This window comes from Triturus cristatus, chromosome 5_1 (genome assembly GCF_964204655.1).
Source record: "Triturus cristatus chromosome 5_1, aTriCri1.1, whole genome shotgun sequence".
Lineage (NCBI taxonomy): Eukaryota > Metazoa > Chordata > Amphibia > Caudata > Salamandridae > Triturus > Triturus cristatus.
Window position 1 is genome coordinate 213,871,166 of NC_140587.1, and position 21,523 is coordinate 213,892,688.

The 21,523-nt window shown below is 44.2% G+C and overlaps 1 protein-coding gene across 2 annotated transcripts in view; it reads right to left on the bottom strand.

Annotated features, from left to right (window-relative positions):
* Nucleotides 1–21,523, bottom strand: part of DENND3 (DENN domain containing 3) — a 757,020-nt gene that overhangs the window by 471,885 nt on the left and 263,612 nt on the right. Inside the window, exons 4-5 of one of the 2 annotated variants that reach the window (XM_085604830.1) lie at nucleotides 6,985–7,127; nucleotides 4,534–4,645 (exon numbers count right to left, since the gene is read on the bottom strand). In XM_085604830.1, the coding sequence (XP_085460956.1) occupies nucleotides 4,534–4,645; nucleotides 6,985–7,127 (255 nt within the window). The remainder of the gene's footprint in view (nucleotides 1–4,533; nucleotides 4,646–6,984; nucleotides 7,128–21,523) is intronic. The other variant, XM_085604832.1, reaches the window with a different exon arrangement.

Here is a 21,523-nt window from a genome sequence, read left to right on the forward strand (position 1 = left end):
TGTAAAAAAATACACAAACCCATACAATCAAAAACATCAATATTAATGGTATTATATCATTTAGGACCTCAGATCACAAAGACTCAAGTAGACATGCGGAAATCTAGGAGTCACAAATGCATGCATATCATAGTAATCACAAAAATCCAGAGGCTACGAGTGAAGATCTATGCAAATCTAGACTTCCGAAGAGATGCCTGAATGGAAACCGGCATATTTTCTGAAGAGAAAATCTGATCGTTTGTTGCTGCATTTAAGATGTGCATTCCCTTACCTTTTTCTTTTGTTCTCTATATACTTTTAGGGCTGACAGAGTGTTCAAAACAACATTTTACAAATGTAAGTCTGTCCTTATTCACATTAACTTTAGACTCAATGTGAAAACCACTGGGAGGATTTATGCACACCTGCAAAGTTACAACTGCCAGGAAATGCCCATGTAATGTTGAAAACAAGTCTTACTGACAGAATTCCTACTGTGAAAGTTCCACCTGGCAAAGTGGCATTGATTTACAAACCCAGACGTCTTACATTTCTGTTTGTAGGTAAAGTTTATGCGCATTTAAGTTATATGTAGGTGCACCTGGCTGTATTACAATTGGACTCTGTAGTTAAAGCATTTTATCAGATAACAGGCTGAAAATATTAAATACTTGGACAGTTGTTATGGGAGCACATTGCCTAAACAATATATGCTAAAGTCGAACATCATTTGCAATTTAATCATCGAATCCTGACACTTATTTAAATTTGTTAAGCACCATTTCAAACCATCCTATTGTAATTCCATAGGGAAAAATATTATCGTAACATTTCAAATTTCCATCTTTGATTAGGTTCAGCCATTTAAATTGTTTTTGCAGAAAAAGTAATCACAGTCTTTAAGAGGGAGACATGAGAGAGGTGGTTGCAACACACTGAAACAGGAACATTTAGCAGGCAACTATGCGATGTGTCATTTATGTACAGTGGTGGCTATGACCATTTACCGGTGATGCCAAGCTATACCAGCACTAGTTAGGGTTAGAGAAAAGGAAGATGGACAAGGTTGAGAAGGTTAAGAAGGAGAGTGCCTACAAGCAGAGAGAGAGAGAGGGGAAAAAATACAACTCAAGTTTAAACAATGGTAGAATACCTTTCATAGTGTATCAAAGTTTTGCTTTTACGAGGTCTGCCAAGTTCAGTCAGGCCTCAGTGCTCATAGCATAAGCTTTGAACAGCGCAGCATACACTCAAAACGGATCCAGTGAAAAATTACATATAGTGTGGCAAGCACGCGTTTGACAAGTAGGTTTTCAGGTTTAAGACTAGATAGTACATTTTAAAACTGCAGAAAGAAAAGCTCCTTGTTCAGTTTAAACTGAATCTATAGTTTAAGTGTTTCAGACCCAAGGCAAGTTGGCCCTATCCTTGATTTCTGAGACTATAGGAATCAACAAGGTCAGCTCGAGTGAGCTCCGGGGTCATCTGGAGAGCCAGGTCTTGAGATCCTTTCTGAATAGGTGCAGTGTCGGGCTACGTCTGATGCGGAGGAGGAGTTTGTTCCAGGTCTTGGCCGCAATGTAGGAGAAGGATCTGCCACCCACTCTAGCCCTGTGGATGCGAGGGATCGTGGCTAGGGCTATGTTGACAGAGCGGAGGTTTTTTTCTTGGGGGCATGGAACGAGATTCTATGGTTGAGGTATTGGGGTCCGGAGTTGGAGGGTTTTGTAGGAGTGTGTGAGCAGTTTGAACGTTATTCTTTTTTCGACTGGGACCCAGTGGAGGTCGCGGAGGTGTTGGGTGATGTGGTCATGTCGTGGGATGTCGCGGACTAGTCTGGCTGCAACGTTCTGGATGGTCTGGAGTTTGCGTAGGAGTGTAGTCCAGTCTGCTGGTGATGGGTGCGTGGGTGATGGTCTTCCTTGAGTCAGGGGGGATCCATTTGAAGGTCTTGCGGAGTATGCGGAAAGTGTTGAAGCATGTGGAGGACACGGCGTTGATATGGCCGTTCATGATGAGTGAAGACTCGAGTATGATGCAGAGGTTGCAAGCAGAAGGGGTGGGTGGGTTTCTGAGGGTGGAGGGCCACTGGTGTTGTCCTAAGAGGAGGGGGTGGAGCTGAGGATGAAGACTTCTTTTTTCTCGGAGTTGAGCTTCAGGCAGCTGCTGCTCATTCAGGTTGCGACGTAATTCATCCCTTCTTGGAAGCTATGCCTGGGGTGCTCCAGAGTGGATGCTTTGCATAGTCTTTGCAGGGTCTTCTGTGGCGAGAGGGGTCCAGGTGAGGATGGTCAGCTGGATGGCATTGGTGGTGGTGGGGGTGTGTTGGGTCGATGCCCTGGTCTTGGTCATCGAAGTTGTCGCAGAGCATCTTTATCTTTTGGTGGAAGAAGGAGCCGAGTTTGTTGCAGAGGTCGTTGCAGGGAGGGACGTCAGTAGTTTCGACTGTTGGTTCTGGTGAATTCTTGTATGATGGCGAAGAGTTCCTTGGAGTTGTGGGAGTTGGAGAGGATTCTGTATTGGATGAAGTTTCTCTTAATTGATTTGATGAGTTGGTGGTGTGCTATGGTTGCGGCACTGCAGGCGGAGAGTGCTTCCGGGGTTTTGCTATTTCTCCATGTTTTCTCCAGTCGTCGAGCAAGAGCGCCTGGATTCTAGAAGGTCTGTGGTGAACCAGGCCGCTTTCGCGTTGTGTCGTCTGGCGGAGTAGTGGAAGTATTGCTAAGAGGAGAGAATCATCAAGGCAATTCACGGATACATATGCTGCTTCCTGAACAGCTCCTGGGTGCTTCATGGTGTCTTTGGCTGCTCATCATCAAATGTGGGACCAAACAAGATGCAGTGGTGCAAATGAACTTCTTTCAAGCATTATTCCACAAACGGATATCAGAGCCATTATAAAACAGGATGAAAATAAAATATATGGTACGGTAGGATGTGCAGGATTGATGCAGATCCAGCTAAGGATAAAGTTCTCTGGTGAACTTTATGAATAACCCTCCATGCAGCATATTAACCAGATAACCACATGGCTCAATCATGGAGTTAGAATCAGAACTCTGTTCTTGTACATCAGAGATCAGTTAGCTTATCGTAGATAGGCATCCACTTCACACAAAAAAGCAGTGTGCAGGAGGAGAACCATTTTTGCAGTAAAGATGGTGCATGTTATTTAAGTCTGGGCCTTCTTCCGTATTAAATCAAAGACTGTGAAGCCACATCTTTAGTGTTTACTGAAACAAATGTGCCAGATCGTTATAGGGACAGAGCCCTCTCCTCAGGTAAACAGGTTCTCTACCATCTACCAACATAGGTCATTTTAGATGAGCCTTAAAAGGCCCGTTCAGTTAAATAATAAATAGTGGTTGACCCTCAAATTGTAAACCGTACTAAGCTCAAGTATTACAGAAATAGGAGCGTTTTTAGAGATCGTCAGGACAGTAGAGTTGGTTGGGTTTTTAGATTTGACAGAGAAGAGGGTTCTAGATTGAGGCTGCTGCAACAGGGAAATGTGGGTTTCTTTTCTGTGCTTGGGAGGAACCACCTTCTCAGATGGACACTAAAGAACAATAGAAATGGTAATTGCTGCATAATTAAAAAAACACTAATATATGAAAGATGAAAATTAGATTAAAACTTTAGAGGGATTCATAACAGGAACTCATAATGGAGGAAGTACTGTCCACCGGATCCATAAACTCTGTCACCATAGTAAATTAAAAGAGAGCAACCTTTACATATCTCTGTTAGCAGAAGCAACACAGGCTGAGGTTAGAGCAAGTACAGATCCTTTCAAACAGCAGAATCAAACTGTTCTATCAAATTGTGAAAGCAACCAAAGGCCAGATATAGTGAAGCGAACCAGTTAGCAGCTGTCATTGGCCTTGAGCAAGAAGCGTGCAGAGCTGACACACTGAAAAGCAAAAATTATCAAACTAATTACATGTTAAACTGCAGGCTTTGCATCAAGTAGCAAAAAAGCAGCATTTTTAAAGCGGTTGCTGAGGTTGCGGTATGATTAGACAAACATAGAATAGCGCTAGGATAAGCAGTACAATTTTAAAACAAACAATATTTTCTAAATAGCGGTAGAAGACGCAATTAAATAGGAGGCACTATGCCTACAGATGCAACGCATTTAGGTAGTAAAACAGAAAGAAAAGTTAGCGACTTGAGAACTTGGAGAACCCTGATATGCAGACAAAAAAATACATTTTGAAGTCACCCAGAAAGAAATCAATTTGCATGAAAGAAAAGAGAAGACTTTCAAAGTATGCAAGAAACATAACAAGAAGGTCAAATGAACAACAGTATACAGCGTTCGTTGATGGAGGAGAATAGTCGGAATGGGAACATTCGGGAAGTGGTCATGTAAGCTGCACACCATCAAAAGATGTGTAAATGAAAAGCACACAGAGTAGGACAAGCCTGGGAACCTAAAGAGATTTTTTTATTACTCTTTGAGCCAAGATACCATAAAGAGGGATAAGTAAACATGTCTGTTTAAATAATAGCATGAAAATGTCAAAAAGAAGCAAAGTACGTATTTACCAAATGAAGTGGTCCTGGAGGTGGGCTTGGTACTAAAGCTAATTTTGCAGCAAATTCTTTTATTCGGCCTTCAATGTCAAAATCTTTGCAAGGTCTCAGATGTACCAATAAGCTGAACAATAATTGAAATAACAGGTAAACAAACATTACGTGAATTACTTTTAGACATTCATTACAAGCAATATTTAAGAAAAGAACCATTTAGATTTTTCCTAGACTAAATCCTTTATGTACAGACATTTTGGTATAGAGCTGGCCCTCTCGGGCTGTCGAGATGTCACCTACTAGTGATGTGATACATCTTAGAAACATTAACTTAATTCCGATTGCTACATACCTCTTTTCAGTATTTTTTGCACAAAATAAAATAATAAAAAAGGAGATAAAAATAAAATTCATATAAAGGCCCTGCTGCAGAGATACAGTTAATTACCGTTGAATCCTATAGGGCCGACTCACCTTTTCATCGTCCAGGGGCTGATCATTTAAATATCAATGAGTTGACCAATATTAACATGTTATTGCAAACCATTGAAGCTCAAATTCATTGAGCACTATAGACATATCTTGCTTTTGCTTTTATTCCTGAAACAAACCCTTTTCGTTCGTTATTTCTATTCTTTGTTTGTTTGAGACCTTCAGTTTCGATTTGGCATTTGTACTCTACATTGACACATTGCAGTTAAGAGATTCGTTAAATAAAAAATAACAAACAGTGATAAATCTAACAAACTTTTCTTTTTATTGAAACTGCAGACCTTCAGTTATGTGTAATACGGCCATCAAAATGATTCCTTTATTTCTGTTTTATACAACACCAAATTGCCAGACTGCGGCACCTTCAAAGAAATTAGAAGTCTAAGTTACAAAAAGGTTCCCCCATAAATCCCTAAATATAGAGCAGGTAAACAAGGCACATCCAAGGACTATCATTCTATTAGCGATATGTGCACCGTCCAAATGGTCTGAAGTTTGAGGTCCACTCCTTGCAGAGAAGAGGTAAGGGTGGTCAAAGTGTTGACCCAAAATAGGTTGAAGGCCTTTAAAAAAGTTATTTAGAACACTATAGAGGTTTGGTAGGCTAAAACTGTTCTCTCGGTCATGGTCTAAGATTCTTTTAGGGTTGCGAGTTCAAGGTTGAGGGGTTTGCCACCATACTGTTTAAGATTAAACATGGAGTTGAAGATCAGGTTTGCCTTTCCAGACCTGAGATTATGAAGAAGGGCACAATGGAGAGTTAACTTCTCCAAGTATCAAAATCACAAAAATGTAACAAAGGAGATGATCACTAATCAGCTTCTCATGAGAACCACATGGATAATATCCAAATCCAGTAGTGGTCACATATAGGAACAGATGCTATGTTTGATGAAACAACAGTTACTGCATTAAGAAGGGCACAAGCAATAGTGTGTAAAAAAAGCATGGTAGCCACCTGCTTCTTGAGGCTTGGCAGGAAGCAGAATAGCTATACCTGGCAGCAAGCACCTTAACTAAGCTCTGAAGCATTTGGCGTTGTAAGTGAGTTCAAGGCCTTGTTTGGCTACCTTCAGCAGTTGGCTGCTTATGAATATTTTGACTACACTTAAACTCAACAGGAGGCAAACAGGCTACCATGTAGTCTTCAAGTTACCAAACGAATCACTACCCCGAATTATATGTGCTACGCCTTTAAGATGGCCGACTGTCCTATCGACTGCTCAACTATGTTTCACAGATTGGTAATTATAAATCACTTTGACTGCCAAATACTAGTCAGAACCTTAAGTGGAATTTATGCTTTAACGTTTTGAATTTCATATTACGGACCAGACCAAAACAGCCAACATTTGCACAGCCTCACTTTACTCACAATATACAGAGAAAGTGGGCAGGTAACATTTTAAAACATTTAAAAAATACACAACAATGTAACGCCTCTATTGTTAAATCTAATTGAAAGCAAAATTCTAGAAAATGGGTATAGTTATGGGAAACTGGTGTCTTGAGTTAATAAATCTGTTGAATAAAGTCAGCTCTATGTCCTGAATACAATATAACATTTTCTGCATGGTAACCGTAGAGACCTGCTTGTGAACTAAGGGGGTTGACGAGTTGCTAGTCTGGTAGAGGATGGAGGAGGCTGGACCTTCTAAAAATGGGGATAACCTACTGAAGATCCCGGCCAGCCGAGTAGCCTTTCTCTCTCACATACACACCTATACTGTTTTTGTAACAAGACCATCCAGACAATGATTTTTTAGTTGCTTTCTTTGGTCCCAGTTAAGAGACAAGCATCAACATCGTAGTTCATAATGTCAACAACTCAACAGTAGTGGGCAATCCGTTAACAAAATGGAGTGCAACAGTAACATCAACAACTAAATTATCAACCCATCACTATAGCTGCACAGTTAAAAAAAAAAACAACAAAAAAAAACAATGGCAGTCACACAATAAGGTCAATCTTACCAAGAAAGGCAGTCCTTAAGTGCATTATAATAAGGATATTTTGAGATCACGCACACTGCAAAAGGTACAAAGCAGTCAAATGTCTTAGTCGAGTTCATAGAAGAGTCCCAAGAAACTTGACCATTTGTTAAGATATGTCTATGCTAGAGAGAAATAAATACAATTAAACATTATCTGTACAAAAAAGCACAAAGTCAATGGTAACTATATTCTAAAACAACATTAAGATAAACATAACTATACAACTGATAACATTATGAATCAGTAAAACAATTAGAAAAACTATTTCCTGTGCTTCTTTAAAAATCTGCACAGGATAAATGTTGCAGCATGCAATAACCTAGTTATGTAGATCCTACTTGCATTTTGTAGCCTTTGAGATTTAAGGCACTCATCTATCCTATGGTGGCATGCAGTCATTAACAAAACTGACCCCCTTAATTATTCTTCACATGACTGGGTGTAAATTGAAGGTCGCATCACATTTTGAAGGGAAAAAATAGCACTTCAGAAGAAGCAGATTTTTTGATTGAGAGCACTTAATTGGGAGGGCTGTATATCAGAATATCAAAAGCAAAAATATAGTCTGGCATAGATGGATCATGATCTCAATGTTACTAACAATACTATTGCTTTATTGGAATTAGATTTTGCATTGTAAACTTCAAGAGAGCAATATTTTTGTAAAACATATTTAGGACATGACTGTTTTGTTAGATGATATTGACATCACAATATGCTTTTACCTTAATATTGAGGCGGTAAGGAAAGGCAATGGAAGGGAGGAAAATATGCTTGTACAAACACATCATAAAATAGACATGTTGCAGATGTGCCCTACACATGTTTTTTTATTACTCATAAATGACTGAAAAACAAAATCTCAACATTAAGCCTAAACACAACAACAAAAAAGAAAGGAGCATTAACATAAGTTTGAAAACAGTTGCACACAGCAAAAGAGCCTTAATACCGATTATTGCCTGAAAAGAACCTAAATCTGTATGAATACAAATGAGAGAAAAACTACTGGGCCAATTCACAGTGACATTAAAACCATTTTGGAGCATGTAAATTAGAACATCTGTACCACCCTTTTATGTACTTTTAGATGGCTTCGTAGCTGGTCCCATAATGTTTAAGTAGAAAACGAGTTACTTACCTATAACTTCAGTTATCCAGTATTAGTATCTTTCATAGGTTGACATGGTTGAATCATCCCCACCGTCAAGGTGGGAGTCTCACGGTAAATATTATAATAGCAGTAATTCATCTTATCATAGGCAACAATGCATTGCAAATTCACTGCATTTGTCCAGCATTATCCTTATGTAAAAAGAATTAAAGCTAAAACAAAACTAATCAGGGAGCATGGCTTGGTCAGCCAGCATGGCGGACGCAGCTTGAATAAGCTCTGTGCGTCCACCACCAAAATCAGTCTATTATCCTACCTGAAACTATCTTGGAGCAGCTCATCCGTGTCGCAAGGGATGGGGACTCCAGTCGGTGTGCCGTTGCAGAGTCCGAGAGGGATTTCGCCACGGGATTCCAGCTGGACACGAGCACCGCGTGGAGCGTACTGCAGCCGGGGAACGGCGCCCTCTGGCCTGCCGCTGGAACGAGTTGGTGGGCCGCGTCCTGTGCCTGGATCGGGTTTTGAACCCAGAGCGATGTGAGCAGGGGTGTTGGGGGGCTAGGCGGGGGCGGCCGGTGTTGTGCAGTCTCGCCCGCGGGCCTGTCCGGGCAGAGGTCTCGGCCTTGGGTTGGTGCGTGGGCTGTAGGGGAGCTCATCGGCCCAATTGGCTTCTACACTGCAGTCGCGGGGCTCGCCTGGGGCTGGGTGCCGCCCGGTGCCGGGGACTTGCTTGCTCTTGGGCCTCTGAGGCAGGGAGAGGGGGATAGTGACGCTGTCTTGCAGCACCTGCAGGGCCCAGCCGGGGCCGCATGTAGCAGCGCTCCCTCGGGGTTGTGCCCGCGCACCAGTGCTGGGGCAAGGGCGGTCTCCCGCTTGAGAAGGAGGTTTACCCTGCCTTCACCTGGGCCAGTGTGGTGCGGAGCGCCCAAGGACAGGCTGCTGTTCAGTGGATGCCTCTAGAGCTTTGTCCTGGGACTGAGGCCTCGGCGTGCAGCACCTGTGCTGCCATTCACTCTCTCCCCTCAACATTGGGTGCCTAGGCATCGGCCGGACGGCCGTTTTCTCTGCTCTGCACTTTCAGTTCACGTCCCGTGGCAGGACCTGGTAGCTGGTGTGCTCCTGCGTGGGGCCTAGTGGACATTGGGTCAACGCTGTGCCTCTGAACTTTGCACTGCTGGAGGAGACGCTGCCTTGGGACGCGGGGTGTTAGGTGTCCGCCGCGGGCTGGTGGTCTGGCAAATCAGGTTCCTCTAAAGGGGCATGCTTGGCTGCCCACTGCTGGTTGCCGAGGCAGCCAGATTAGATCCGGTGCTGCTTGTGGCCTAGTGGTGGGCGGATTCCTTGAGGTGCGCCCTCTGCATATTCCCCTTAAGAGGCTGGTTGGCTCGCCAGCGACCGTGTGCTGCCACGTTAGGCCGAGCTCTACCCCCTGTGAAAACTGTCCTGGTAACTCGGTACCACTACAATGGGGAAAGACAAACCTGGTGCCCGAAGCAGAGCACCTTAGATCAGTTTGCTGCCTCTTCGGGTGGGGGCGCTCCACCGGCCCCTATTACGGATAACAAGGCCTTATTAGCGGCCATTATAAATGCAAGGGACACGCTGGAGGCCAAAATAGGGGCAATGGGTACTGGGTACTGAGGTCTCATTCTTGCGGCAGGACCTGCGAAAGGCTTACCGAGGCGGAGACGCGGGTGATGCCTGTGGAAGATAACGTGCAGAACCTCCAACACCAGGTCAACAAATTGACTGATCTCTAAAGAGCTAGCTGCCCGCGCCGATGATGCAGAAGGTCACGCAAGGTGCAGCAACCTCCATTTTGTTGGGTTCCCGGAGGGCTGCGGGGGTGGCTCCATGAATCACCTCCTCACCTCCTGGCTTACAGGCCTGCTGCCTGCAGAGAAGGTTTGACTATGTTTTGTGGTTGAAAGGGCCCACAGGGCACTCACGTGAAAACCGCCTCCTGGAGAAAACCCACGGCCCGTCAGTGCTAAGTTGTTAAATTACGCAGACAGGGACGCTGTGCTGCAGTATGTCAGGTTGACCAAGGATAAGCTCGTTTATGACTCCAGGCCTTTCATGATTTTCCTGGATTACACCCGTCTGGTGCAACAGCAGAGGCAGTAGTTCACGGCAGCAAAGAGGCGGCTGCATGAGCTCAATCTATCCTACATGCTACTATATCCTGCCAGACTCCGGGTGATCTAGAACTAAAAAAAAACTCTTTTTTGACTCGTCTGAAGCAGTCTTCGCCTGGTCTGATGAAAGGGCCCACCCGAAGCCACACGCCACCGCTGGAATCCTACTCTTCTAGGGGCTCACAGCGGAATAGAAAACGCAGGACGAAATAAAAAATAAAAAGACGGTATCACTCAGGTCCAGACCGTCGATCTTCCAGCCCTAAACAAGCATGTTGACATTATTGCAGCCAGTGATACTCCCAGTTGCACACTATTGTATGCCCAAAGGCTGGACATATTCAGAACATTCTGTACCAGGTAGAGGTGGACGCTATGCACAGTGGCTGACCTGCACGGTCACTATGTGGGAATTTAGCGGAGATCCCTGTTAGCATGAGCTGAATCCATCTTGTTTGTTGCAGTCATTTTAGTTGACCATGTGCTCGCCATGTGCTCCTTCAGTCTTCACTGTTGCCTACCCTTGTTGCTTTGCTGAGAGACTGTTTATATTTAGCTCCTGCAATACTTCACATGCACAAAATAGTCTGTAGCTGCTCATGCACCTGCCTTAGACTAACTCTCAGGCTGTTCTAACTGATGTCAGCAACTCATTACTCCTCCTACTTGTTGACTGTGCATTTTCTGTATGACCATCTAGGTGTGTAACTCTTCTCATGTGTACTTGTACCGCCGCCTTTTGAGCCCCTGTGTAGGTATAAAAGACCCACAGCCTCAGTACTCCTTGTGCTACCTCATACACTGCCAAAGGGTTTTGTATGGATGAAGTTCCACCTCATGAGGTTTAATAAACGTTTTTCTTGATATTCCAGTTTCAGTGCGAATTTCTACTTATTGATCTGAAGACTAGTGCGCAAAGAAGGGCGAACCCCTAGCACCGGTATGCCTCGCTGAGGTCTACTTCTACAAATTGGCGCACAACGTGGGGCTCATTGACGACTCGGATGCCCGAAGGAGTGGTCTTGACGGAGGATTGGAATCTCGCTACGGATGATCACTGCTTGAGGAGACCCATGTCCTGGCAGCCAAGGTGCCCTTCCGATCTTCCTGACCTGACCCTCCAGGTGGTGTTGGTCCTCGACTGAGATTCCTTCTGGTGTTCGCCGTGCACAGACCATTTGGTCGATTCAGAACTTGGCAGTGGGAGGCTGGAGATTTGTCCTTGGTAAGGTCGTCCACATTTGTTTGCTTGTTTGGCCAAAAACGTGATTTGTCTGGGTATATATAAATTGCAATTTATACAGGCAGGTAATGAGAACTTTGAAAACTTGAACGGCACACTTTGAGTTAAGTGCTATTTTACGTATAATATTGTATATACTACAATATTCTTGGCATGCCTGTTTCAAGAACACTTCGTAGAATGTGTTGCTTTCTTGAAGGTACCAATATTGATCTAGAACAGAATCAGCCGACTCCCCCCGAGGGGACACCAAATAGAGATATGTACATTAAATATGGTATTTCCCATGAGAGAGCAAGTCCCTGTTAATGGAGTTCTTCTGCCTGGTATAAGTTTCTTTTTGTTGTTTTTCTTTATAAAATAGTTAAGAAACCTTTCTGTAGTGCTATGTTCTGTTGTGGGCGGCTGCAGCCGTTATGCGTGCGGCTCGCTCCGGCTCTTATGACTGCTGTATTATTGTCTTACACTAGCGGCCGGCCCATGCGGTTGTAGGCCCATGACTGTGAATATTCGATGTGCAAATAAAGGTTTTCAACAAAAAAAAAAAAATATATGGTATTTCTTCTATAATGTATAGTGCATTAAGGAACAAATACACTAGCAAGAATCCTGAGTTGCGCTGGCCTGTAAATGGGTCATTCGATCTTAGAAAAATTCTGTATGTGGACCAATGTATGTTTAAGGGCAAAAGTAGACAAGATATGTTTGACTGTGTACGAATGTGGGAGAAAGAAGCGCATGAACGTGTGAGACGAGAACAAGCTTTAGCAGAAAAAGAAAAGCGCAAAAATATCTATGCGAAAGGGCAGGAAATGAAACTTAAAGATACGAAGGAAACAAAAGAGAGGGAAGATAAGGAGCATCGTTTACAGGTTTATGGCCAATACCCTGTTCGGAGTACCCTTTACCCTCTGCTTAATAAACCACAGGACAATTCACTTTTATTAGATCGTTCTCCGCCTCCTTATACCTTTCCCTCTGTCCCCAAGCTTGATTCTGATGATGATCTCTCTTTCACAGATCAGGATGAATCAGGATTGGGTACTAAACGACAAACTCACTCTTTTATGATGACTGACCGCGCGGCCACTCTTAGATCTTTGGCATGGAAAGTGACCCGTGATGATATTTCTGCTTCAGACCTTTTAGCAAAAGTTCAGCAATGGCCCGAGGTAAAGCAGTTATATTTTACAGAAATATTTGCTAGAGAAGTAATTGAAAGATTTAGAAAACATTCCAAAGAATTGGAGCCTGTTGATATAAAAAATGATCATAAACAGTTGAGTGACGGTCTTTTTCTCCCGTCCCAGATGACTGACTTAATTAGACGCTTGGTTAAACTACGAGCTAAGGCATTCCGTTTGCAAGAGGAGAAAAAGGCAGTTGATGCAGCTGAACAAACACGTCAGCCCTCCGCGTTGCAGGATGACAATCCAGGGACAGATAAGGCTATTGTAGTTCATGGGAAAACAATGCGTGAAGCTGCGCCTTTGTATGTTTCTCATAAGGGTGCTGGAACGGAGGACGATAAAGATTCAGCTGATGCGAAAGTATATTTTATTTATAATTGGGTCTATACTCCTTGGAGTAAAGCAGATGTCATGGCTCTTAAAACTGCTTTGCCAGACCCACGGAAAAATCCGGCGGCTTTTTATGAAGTTGAAGGAGCTATTAGTTCTTGTATTATGACTTTGCCTGATATTGATGTGTTTTTAGGGCTTATCCTACCCCCTGATATGTGGAGATCTATATTCGTAAAGTAGATGATCATGCAGCTATGGGAGATGTCTGGAGGGAATTAGAGAGGATAGATAGAGAAAGGGAACCAGCAGAGAAACCGCAACAACTGATTTTAGATCTTCCAAAAGCTACAATAGTTAAATTGAAAACTCTCATTCCTCCTAAAAAGATAGATTGGACTATGTTTGCGTCCTGTAAGCAAAAGGCAGACGAATTGGTCTCTGATTTCTTTACGCGTTATGTGGAGACATTCCACGACTTTAGTGGCCAGTCATTGACAGATGACACAGGTAGGCATCTGTTTGTCGATAGATTTGTCGCAAACATGTTGCCAGGAATAGCTATGTCGCCTAAAGGCCAGTGAGAGTTCATGGACTATGTCTTCTCAGTACTATGAACGACAGGAATTGGAAGCTAAGGGCAGTGAGGATAAAAAGACTAAGGATTTAAAAACGAAGGTTATGTTAGCGCAAGTTTATGGTCCATCTTATAGAGGTTGTGGCAGAGGCAGCCGTGCGATGTTATCGCCCTGGCGCAACCTCTTTCACCCGAACTACTTTGTTTCCTGATTATTGTAAGGAGATTGGACATTGGGCTGCCGACTGTCTGCAATTGCGTGCTCAGCGATACCAGCGTGGCCGAGGACAAATTCGAAGCCATCCAGGGAATTTAGGATATAGGGGAGCTATGGATGATCGCACCAGGTTTGAGGCTGTTGAGCATACTCAGAATTCTTCTAATACTTTTGATAAACGCAACCAATATCAAATGTCTGATAATGCCTAGGATGGGGTAAGGAATCAGTTGAAGTCCCTGTAGATTAGAAGGGTCCCTATGTGACTGCACACGTTTTGGGTTCTACTGATCGTTTTTTGGTTGACACAGGAGCTACTCGTAGCGCCCTGTCTAAACAATTGGTTCCAAGGACTCCCCTGTCTGGCTTAACAAACACATCTATAGGTTTCGATGGGACTCCTTCCCTTAGCCCACTATCACAACCACCTGCATTTCATGTTGATACATTTTATGCTCCATGTCCATGTTTGCTTTCTCCTAACACGCCGGACAATATTGTGGGTCTTGACATGGTCAAGCATTTCAGGGCTACGATACGCTGTTCTCCAGAAGGTGTGCATGTTATTTTGAATGACAACTATCCCTTGGTTGAAAAATCTTGTCTTGTTAGAGAAGATATTGCTCTGGCTTCACTCCCTAGTACTTTGTGGGCTACGTCAGACACAGATGTAGGACAAATGGTTATCCCACCAGTTCATATTCAAGTGAAAGAAGGCGCTTCATTACCCTGATTGCCTCAATACAACATTTCTTGAGAAGGTGAAGATGCACTTATACGTATTGTCCACGATTTGATTGAAGTAGGAGTTGTGGAAGAAGTCCCTTACAATATCTGCAACAGCCCTATCCTTCCTATCTTAAAGAAAGACACGGATACTAAAGTATACAGATTCATCATTGATTTACGAGAGGTCAATAAGATCGTAGTGCCCCAATACCCTGTAGTCTCTGACATCACAACACTCCTTACCATGGTTCCTCCGACTGCTACTACATTTTCAGCGATAGATCTGAAGAATGCTTTCTTTTCGATCCCTATTCCTCTTGATAGCCGATATTTGTTCGGCTTCACTTTGGATAATAGATCTTTACGATTTTGTAGAGTTCCACAGGGGTATACAGAGTCCTAGTATTTACAGCCAAGCGTAAAAAAGACAGCTTGATTCTTTCCCTGTGCCTACAGAGGTGGCTCTTGTACAATATGTCGATGACATCTTGTTGGCAGCTGATACTCCTGAGCAGTATGAAGAAGGAACACTGTCATTGCTTTCATTTCTTGCATCACACCATCACAAAGTTTCTCGGAAGAAATTGCAGTATTGTAGACAGAAGGTTACCTATTTAGGTCACCTACTGTCTAAGGAGGGACATGCACTCACACCAGATCGCATTCAAGCAATTTTAGAGACACCTGTGCCCCCTACTCAGAAAAATGTTAGTGCATTCATTGGTCTTACTTCTTTTTGTAGGCAATGGATTCCTAATTTCTCACACATTGTTAAACCATTGTTGGCCCTCTTGACCACAGACACTCCAATGCTCCTTCCATGGACTACTGAATGTAAGAATGCTTTTCAACAGTTGCGTCAAGCACTATGTTCTGCACCAGTATTAGGCACTCCAGACTACCCTAAGGTTTTTACACTCTATGTACACGAGAGGGATGGTTGTGCACTTTCAATTTTAGTACAGACACACGGTGACAAGCAGCGTCCTTGTGCATATTTTTCAGCTGTCCTTGATCCAGTCGCTCGTACGTTGCCTGGATGTTTCCGCTCTGTTGCAGCTGCAGCTGTGTCCATACGTCAGAGTGAAGGGATAGTCCTGTCACATAGATTGCTTGTGCTAGTACCCCATGCAGGTGATGCCCTTTTAAAGCAAACTAAAACGCAGCATTTAACTAGTGCTCGTTTGACAGGATATGAACTGACACTTTTGGCCCCTCGTATCACTCTGAAAAGATGTTCAACTCCTAACACGGCTACTCTGTTGCCGTAACCGGCTACTCAATCCCAGTCACAAGAGTTTCATGATTGTATATTCCTTACTGAGGAACAGACAAAGGGTCGTGTTGACCTATAAGATACGCCCCATTCAAATGATGGAGAATTATGGGTTGAGGAGTCCGGTTTACGATTACCAGATGGCACGACATCAGCTGCATATGCATTTACAACACTTCAGACAGTAGTTGAGACAGCTCGTATTTTACAGAAGTCAGCTCAGGAAGCTGAGCTCATAGCACTAACAAGAACGTGTGAGCTTAGTACTGACTTGTCTGTTAATATCTATACAGATAGCCGCTATGCTTTTGGAGTGGCTCATGACTTTGGGCTACTCTGGAAGAAAAGAGGCTTTCTTACATCACATGGAACGCAAATAGTGCATGGAGAATTAGTGCATAATCTCCTGACAGCCTTGACATATCCGAAGAAGATAGCGATTGTTAAGTGTAGCGCACACAAGAAAGTGACAGATAAAATAGGGCAAGGTAATGACTTCGCAGACCGCACAGCCCGCGAAACTGCAATGCAGTCAAGCACCACATCAGTGTACGTGGTGAAGTCACAGGCTGAACGTTGGCATGATGCCAGGCAGGAAGTGCTTGATATGCAGTGATCTGCCTCCACAGAAGAACTTGAGCAATGGTCTAAGGAGGGAACATTGGATGATGAGGGCTGTTGGAGAAATAAAGACATGACAAAGTGGAGACTACCCACAGCCTATTTACATCCTAGGATTCATATGGCACATGGGCCAGCACATGTTGGAGCATCCTCAATAACGAAGTTGCTTGCGCAAGTTTGGGATCATTCAGAAATTGCTGGCACGGCTAAAAAGATAGTGCAGTCCTGCTTCATTTGACTCCAGTACAATCCTGGAAAAGGGACACAAACTTCAACAGGAGGGTTTGCTACACCAACTGCACCATTTGAGGTTCTGCAGATGGATTACATACAGCTTGAATGCTGTAATAATTTAAAGTAAGTTCTAGTAGTGGTATGTGCCTTTAGTAAGTGGATAGAAGCATACCCTACGAAAGATAATACAGCTCTTACTACAGCGAAGGTGCTTCTAAAGGAATTCTTCCCTAGATTTGGTGTTTGCAAACTTTTGTGGAGTGATAACAAACCCCATTTTATTGGGCAAGTTGTGGAGTATGTCTTGAAAGGATTGGGGAATAAGCAGAAGTTTCATGCTGCCTTCCACCCACAATCAGCAGGACTAGTGTAACAATATAATGCTACCCTTAGGCTTAAATTAGCTAAGATTCAGGCTTCCACATCTCTGAAATGGCCAGATGCACTACCCTTGGCATTGTTGTCCATTTGATCAGTACCATATACACGATCTGGCCTTACACCATATGAGGTGGTATTTGGAAGACCTATGAATATTTGGGGGATTCCTAAGTCACACCCCATACATGATGTACCTTGTGTTATGATGAACGATTATCTATTGCAGTTGACTGATAGCCTGCTTTCTATTCATCAACAGGTTTGAGAAGCTCTTCCTGACAGGTTGGAAGGTGAAGGCCATGGATTGCGACCTGGAGACCATGTAATGGTCAAAGTCTTCCAGAGGTCAAATAGCTTGGAGCCCAGATGGCGCGGTCCTGAGCAGGTGCTCTTGGCAACAAGAACTGCAGTCCGAGTGACCAATCGGAAGTGCTGGGGTCATTCCACACACTGTAAAAAGGTGCCATCTGTCCTGGTAGAACCTGCTGCACTTGCCGACCATCGAGACATCCCGGACACAGAGAGAGGCCAAGCCATATCACCTGAGGAAGTCTTCCCGGACCTCACGATCCCTGGTACATCTCAATATCAGCTACGGCCCCAGAGATAAACTGCAACCGTCCTGGGTTAGTGAAAAACTGAGCTGCAAGGGAGGGGGGGGGGGGGGGAATCTATTAGTGACATCCATCTTAAACTCAGAGAAGAAACCAACGGCTGCCCAGGACTTAAGAGTTCCATCTGCTTTGTTATTTCAACGTCAAGATAAACATGCCTATGAAAGAGACATGGGTTGCTGCGAGAATCTACGATAAGAAGACTGTGTGCATAGTTGGGTTTACTGTCAGTGTGATCATTATGGCAGTAATTGCTTGGGTTGTAGAGGAAGTGGCTCCTGCTCGACGAGTTTTGACTGCCATTACTCCAGCACCAATTGAGCACCACTACTTTACTCTCCCTTATCACGAGCAGAAGCAATGACAGTCCTATCTGAACAACATGTTTATCCAGATGTTACACCACACACATAATGCTACGAACATTACCAACTGTTGGGTGTGTGGAATGATGCCAGCTCATCAGAAAAAGGGAGGAACACCTTTTATTCCTTTGCCATTCTCGCACAATGGTTCTTGTAGGGCCTGGTTTGCACTACTCTGGGCCACCCATGTTGCTAATTTCACTGATTATGGTGTGGGAAGATTGAACTATCAGCTGAATAAGGTGTGCTATCCTGATGATGAAGTTGATCCGCAGGCTAAAGGAACTATATGGGAGATGGACGAGTATCGTAAAGGAAAATCTTCTACACACTATGTTTTTCCGAACATTCGAACTGCTAAGGGTAATGGACCATTTGTTTTAGCTGTGACTAGAGCCCGTGCAGATTTGTGTGTGAACAGTGTTGGCAGAATTCCTGTAGGGAAAAGTGATTGTACTTTGGTTTTAAATATTTCTGGAATAAATAACAGCAGCTTTACATAGTCACATAATACATGTTTTATTTGTGGGAAGAAGGGATACTATAATTTACCTGTTGGCTGGTCAGGAACATGTTTTGTGTCCTTTCTATTACCACCTGTGTTCTTAGCACCTGCATCATATCATAGAGATTTCAAACTGTTCAATGACATTTCCAAAAATAGATTTAAGAGGACAATAAATCATGATGAAGTGGGTCAGACTGATACTACACTGCAGCAATATGTTGATTTCAATTTGGGGCTGTTTTTCTTTGTTGGGGCTGCTTTGAAGAGCCGAAAGATTAGACGTTTGACACGTGTCGTAGAGGCTGTAACTAATCAGACAGCTATGGCACTTGGGAACATCACTGAAGAACTACAGATTGCGAGGATTGTGGCGCTCCAAAATCGTATGGTCCTGAATATCGTTCTAGCTGATCGAGGTCATGTCACATCATCGGGAGTGGTTGTTGTGTCTTCATCCCTGTTTATGCCCTTTCAGTTTTTGATGCGATCTCTAAATTCCATAGAATCACTGCTTAGATTCACCCTGATACCGGAACATGTACTTTAGCCGGTTGGCTATGGATGTTGTTTACTACCTGGGGTTGGAGAATGTTAACGATATTATGTATATTGTTTGCAATTTTGATGACATGCAGCCTATGTATACAATGTGGACCAATATGTTGCTCCCTCTGTATCACTGCTTGTACACCTGCTAGATGCAATGTCAAGAAGATAAATGCCCAATATGTATTAGACAAAGAAGTTAATTAAATGATGCAGATAGATGTACGTGATGTATAGTTGGACTCTTCTACATTATAGATGTCTTCTGCTAATGCTAAAAGGGTCATCTGTGGGAATTTAGCAGAGATCGCTGTTAGCATGAGCTGAATCCATCTTGTTTGTGGCAGCCATTTTAGTTGACCATGTGCTCGCCATGTGCTCTTTCCGTCATCGCAACTCATTACTCCTCCTATTTGTTGACTGTGCATTTTCTGTATGACCATCTAAGTGTGTAACTCTTCTCATGTGTACTTGTACCGCCTCCTTTTGAGCCCCTGTGTGGGTATAAAAGACCCACAGTCTCAGTACTCCCTGTGCTACCTCATACACTGCCGAAGGGTTTTGTATGGATGTAGTTCCACCTCATGAGGTTTAATAAACTGTTTTCTTGGTATTCCAGCTTCCGTGCCAATCTTTACTTATTGGTCTGAGGACTAGTGTGCAAAGAAGGACGAACCCCTAGCACCGGTAGGCCTCGCTGAGGTCTACTTCTACAATTAGTTCCCCACGGTTTAGGTTGTATGGGGAGGTTGGGATCCATTGGGTGGGGGATCCCTGGGGTCCGAGGTTGGGGTCCTGGGGTTCTCCTCACCGCGGCAGATGCTCCTGGTTTTTGGGAGTATCGGGAGGGGGGGGATACCGGTGGGTGGGTGGTTTCAGGGTAACAGTTATGTTATTTGTTGTTTACACATGCAGACACGGACCCCATTCCTCGCTAGCCAGATCAGTGCTCTTAGACCCAGATTAGATATATGGCCTCTCACGAGAAAGTCTCCCATAGGGGTGAAATAACGATGGTGACGTGGAACGTACAGGGGCTACTCAAGAGAGTTAAAACGGGGGCAGTTTTACGGCAAGCCAAACGATACGGGGCTGACATTCTTCTATAGCAGGAGACATCTCCTGGGTAATAAGGCCCCATGTCTGGCACAGTTCGGGTTTCAGTAGGTATACCATGCAGGATTCACCAGGGGTTCCCGCGGGACTGCCATCCTTATCCATGGTAGTGTCCCCTTCCTCCATATGAAACACTGGGTGGACCCTGAGGGTAGATCTGTTTTTCTGACGGGAACAATTTATGGTGAACCGCTCACGCTCAGTAGCGTATATGCACCCCCGCCCCTTGAGACCACATTCGTAGAAGGTTTGACTAGATTGTGGGGTGAACTACCCGAGGGCTTGTCCCTCCTGGGTGGCGATTGGAATGCACTAAGACACCACTAGACAGGAGATGGGGATTCAGGGGTTGCCTCCCCCATCGGTCCATCTAAACTGTCATCGTTCGTGAGGGCATTGGGATGGGCTGATATTTGGCGGTAATACCATCCAGCCGAGTTAGGCTAAACATTTCTTTAGTGGTGCATGGCTCCGCATCTCGCTTGGATTATCTGTTCATACCCCAGAGCTATGTCCACCGGTTTGCTCAGGCCTCACATCTTCCAATAGGGCTGTCAGATCACTCTCCAGTTACGGTGACGCTTCTCTTAAAGGTTCAAAGGCCCCCTCTTAGATGGCGGATGTCCCTGTGGCACCTGCCCTGCTTGAACCGGATTACCATGAGTGTCTCCACACAGCGAACCAAGAGTATCTTACCCTAAATGCAGACTCTACTTCCTCCAAAGTGACCCTGTGAGAGGCCCTGAAACCTACCATTAGAGGGGTGGACGTCAGCTATAGGACGAACGATAAACGTAAGCGCGCCTCTCGGAGAGCAGAACTAGAGACCCAGTGCCTCTCCCTAGAGGCACAATACACGAGAGAGCCCACTCCGACTCTTCGGAGAAACTTGTCCCTAGCGCAACAGCAGCTAAATCATCATCTTACAGAAGAGGCAAAAGAAATCTGGTTGGCGTCTCAATATCGAATTTATCATTGGGGGGATAAATCCAGCAAAATGCTGCATAGACTGTCAGGCCAGGCAGGCCCCGGCCACAGTTCCAGCCATTAGGGGTAGGGACGGTGCCCTGCATACCTCTCCAGGGGAAGTGGTGGAGGAATTCGCACATCATTTCGCTACGCTATACACCTGGAAGGAACAGATCTCGGGCGACGTAATCACTGAGTTCCTGCGGGATATTCCTCCCCCAGCAGCTATCTGATTGGATGAGAGACCAATTGGATGTCCCTATTACATTAGACAAATTAACGGCTGCATTGAATGTGATACACTCAGGTCGAGCCCCGGGGCCCAACGAGTTCCCTATGGAGTTTCT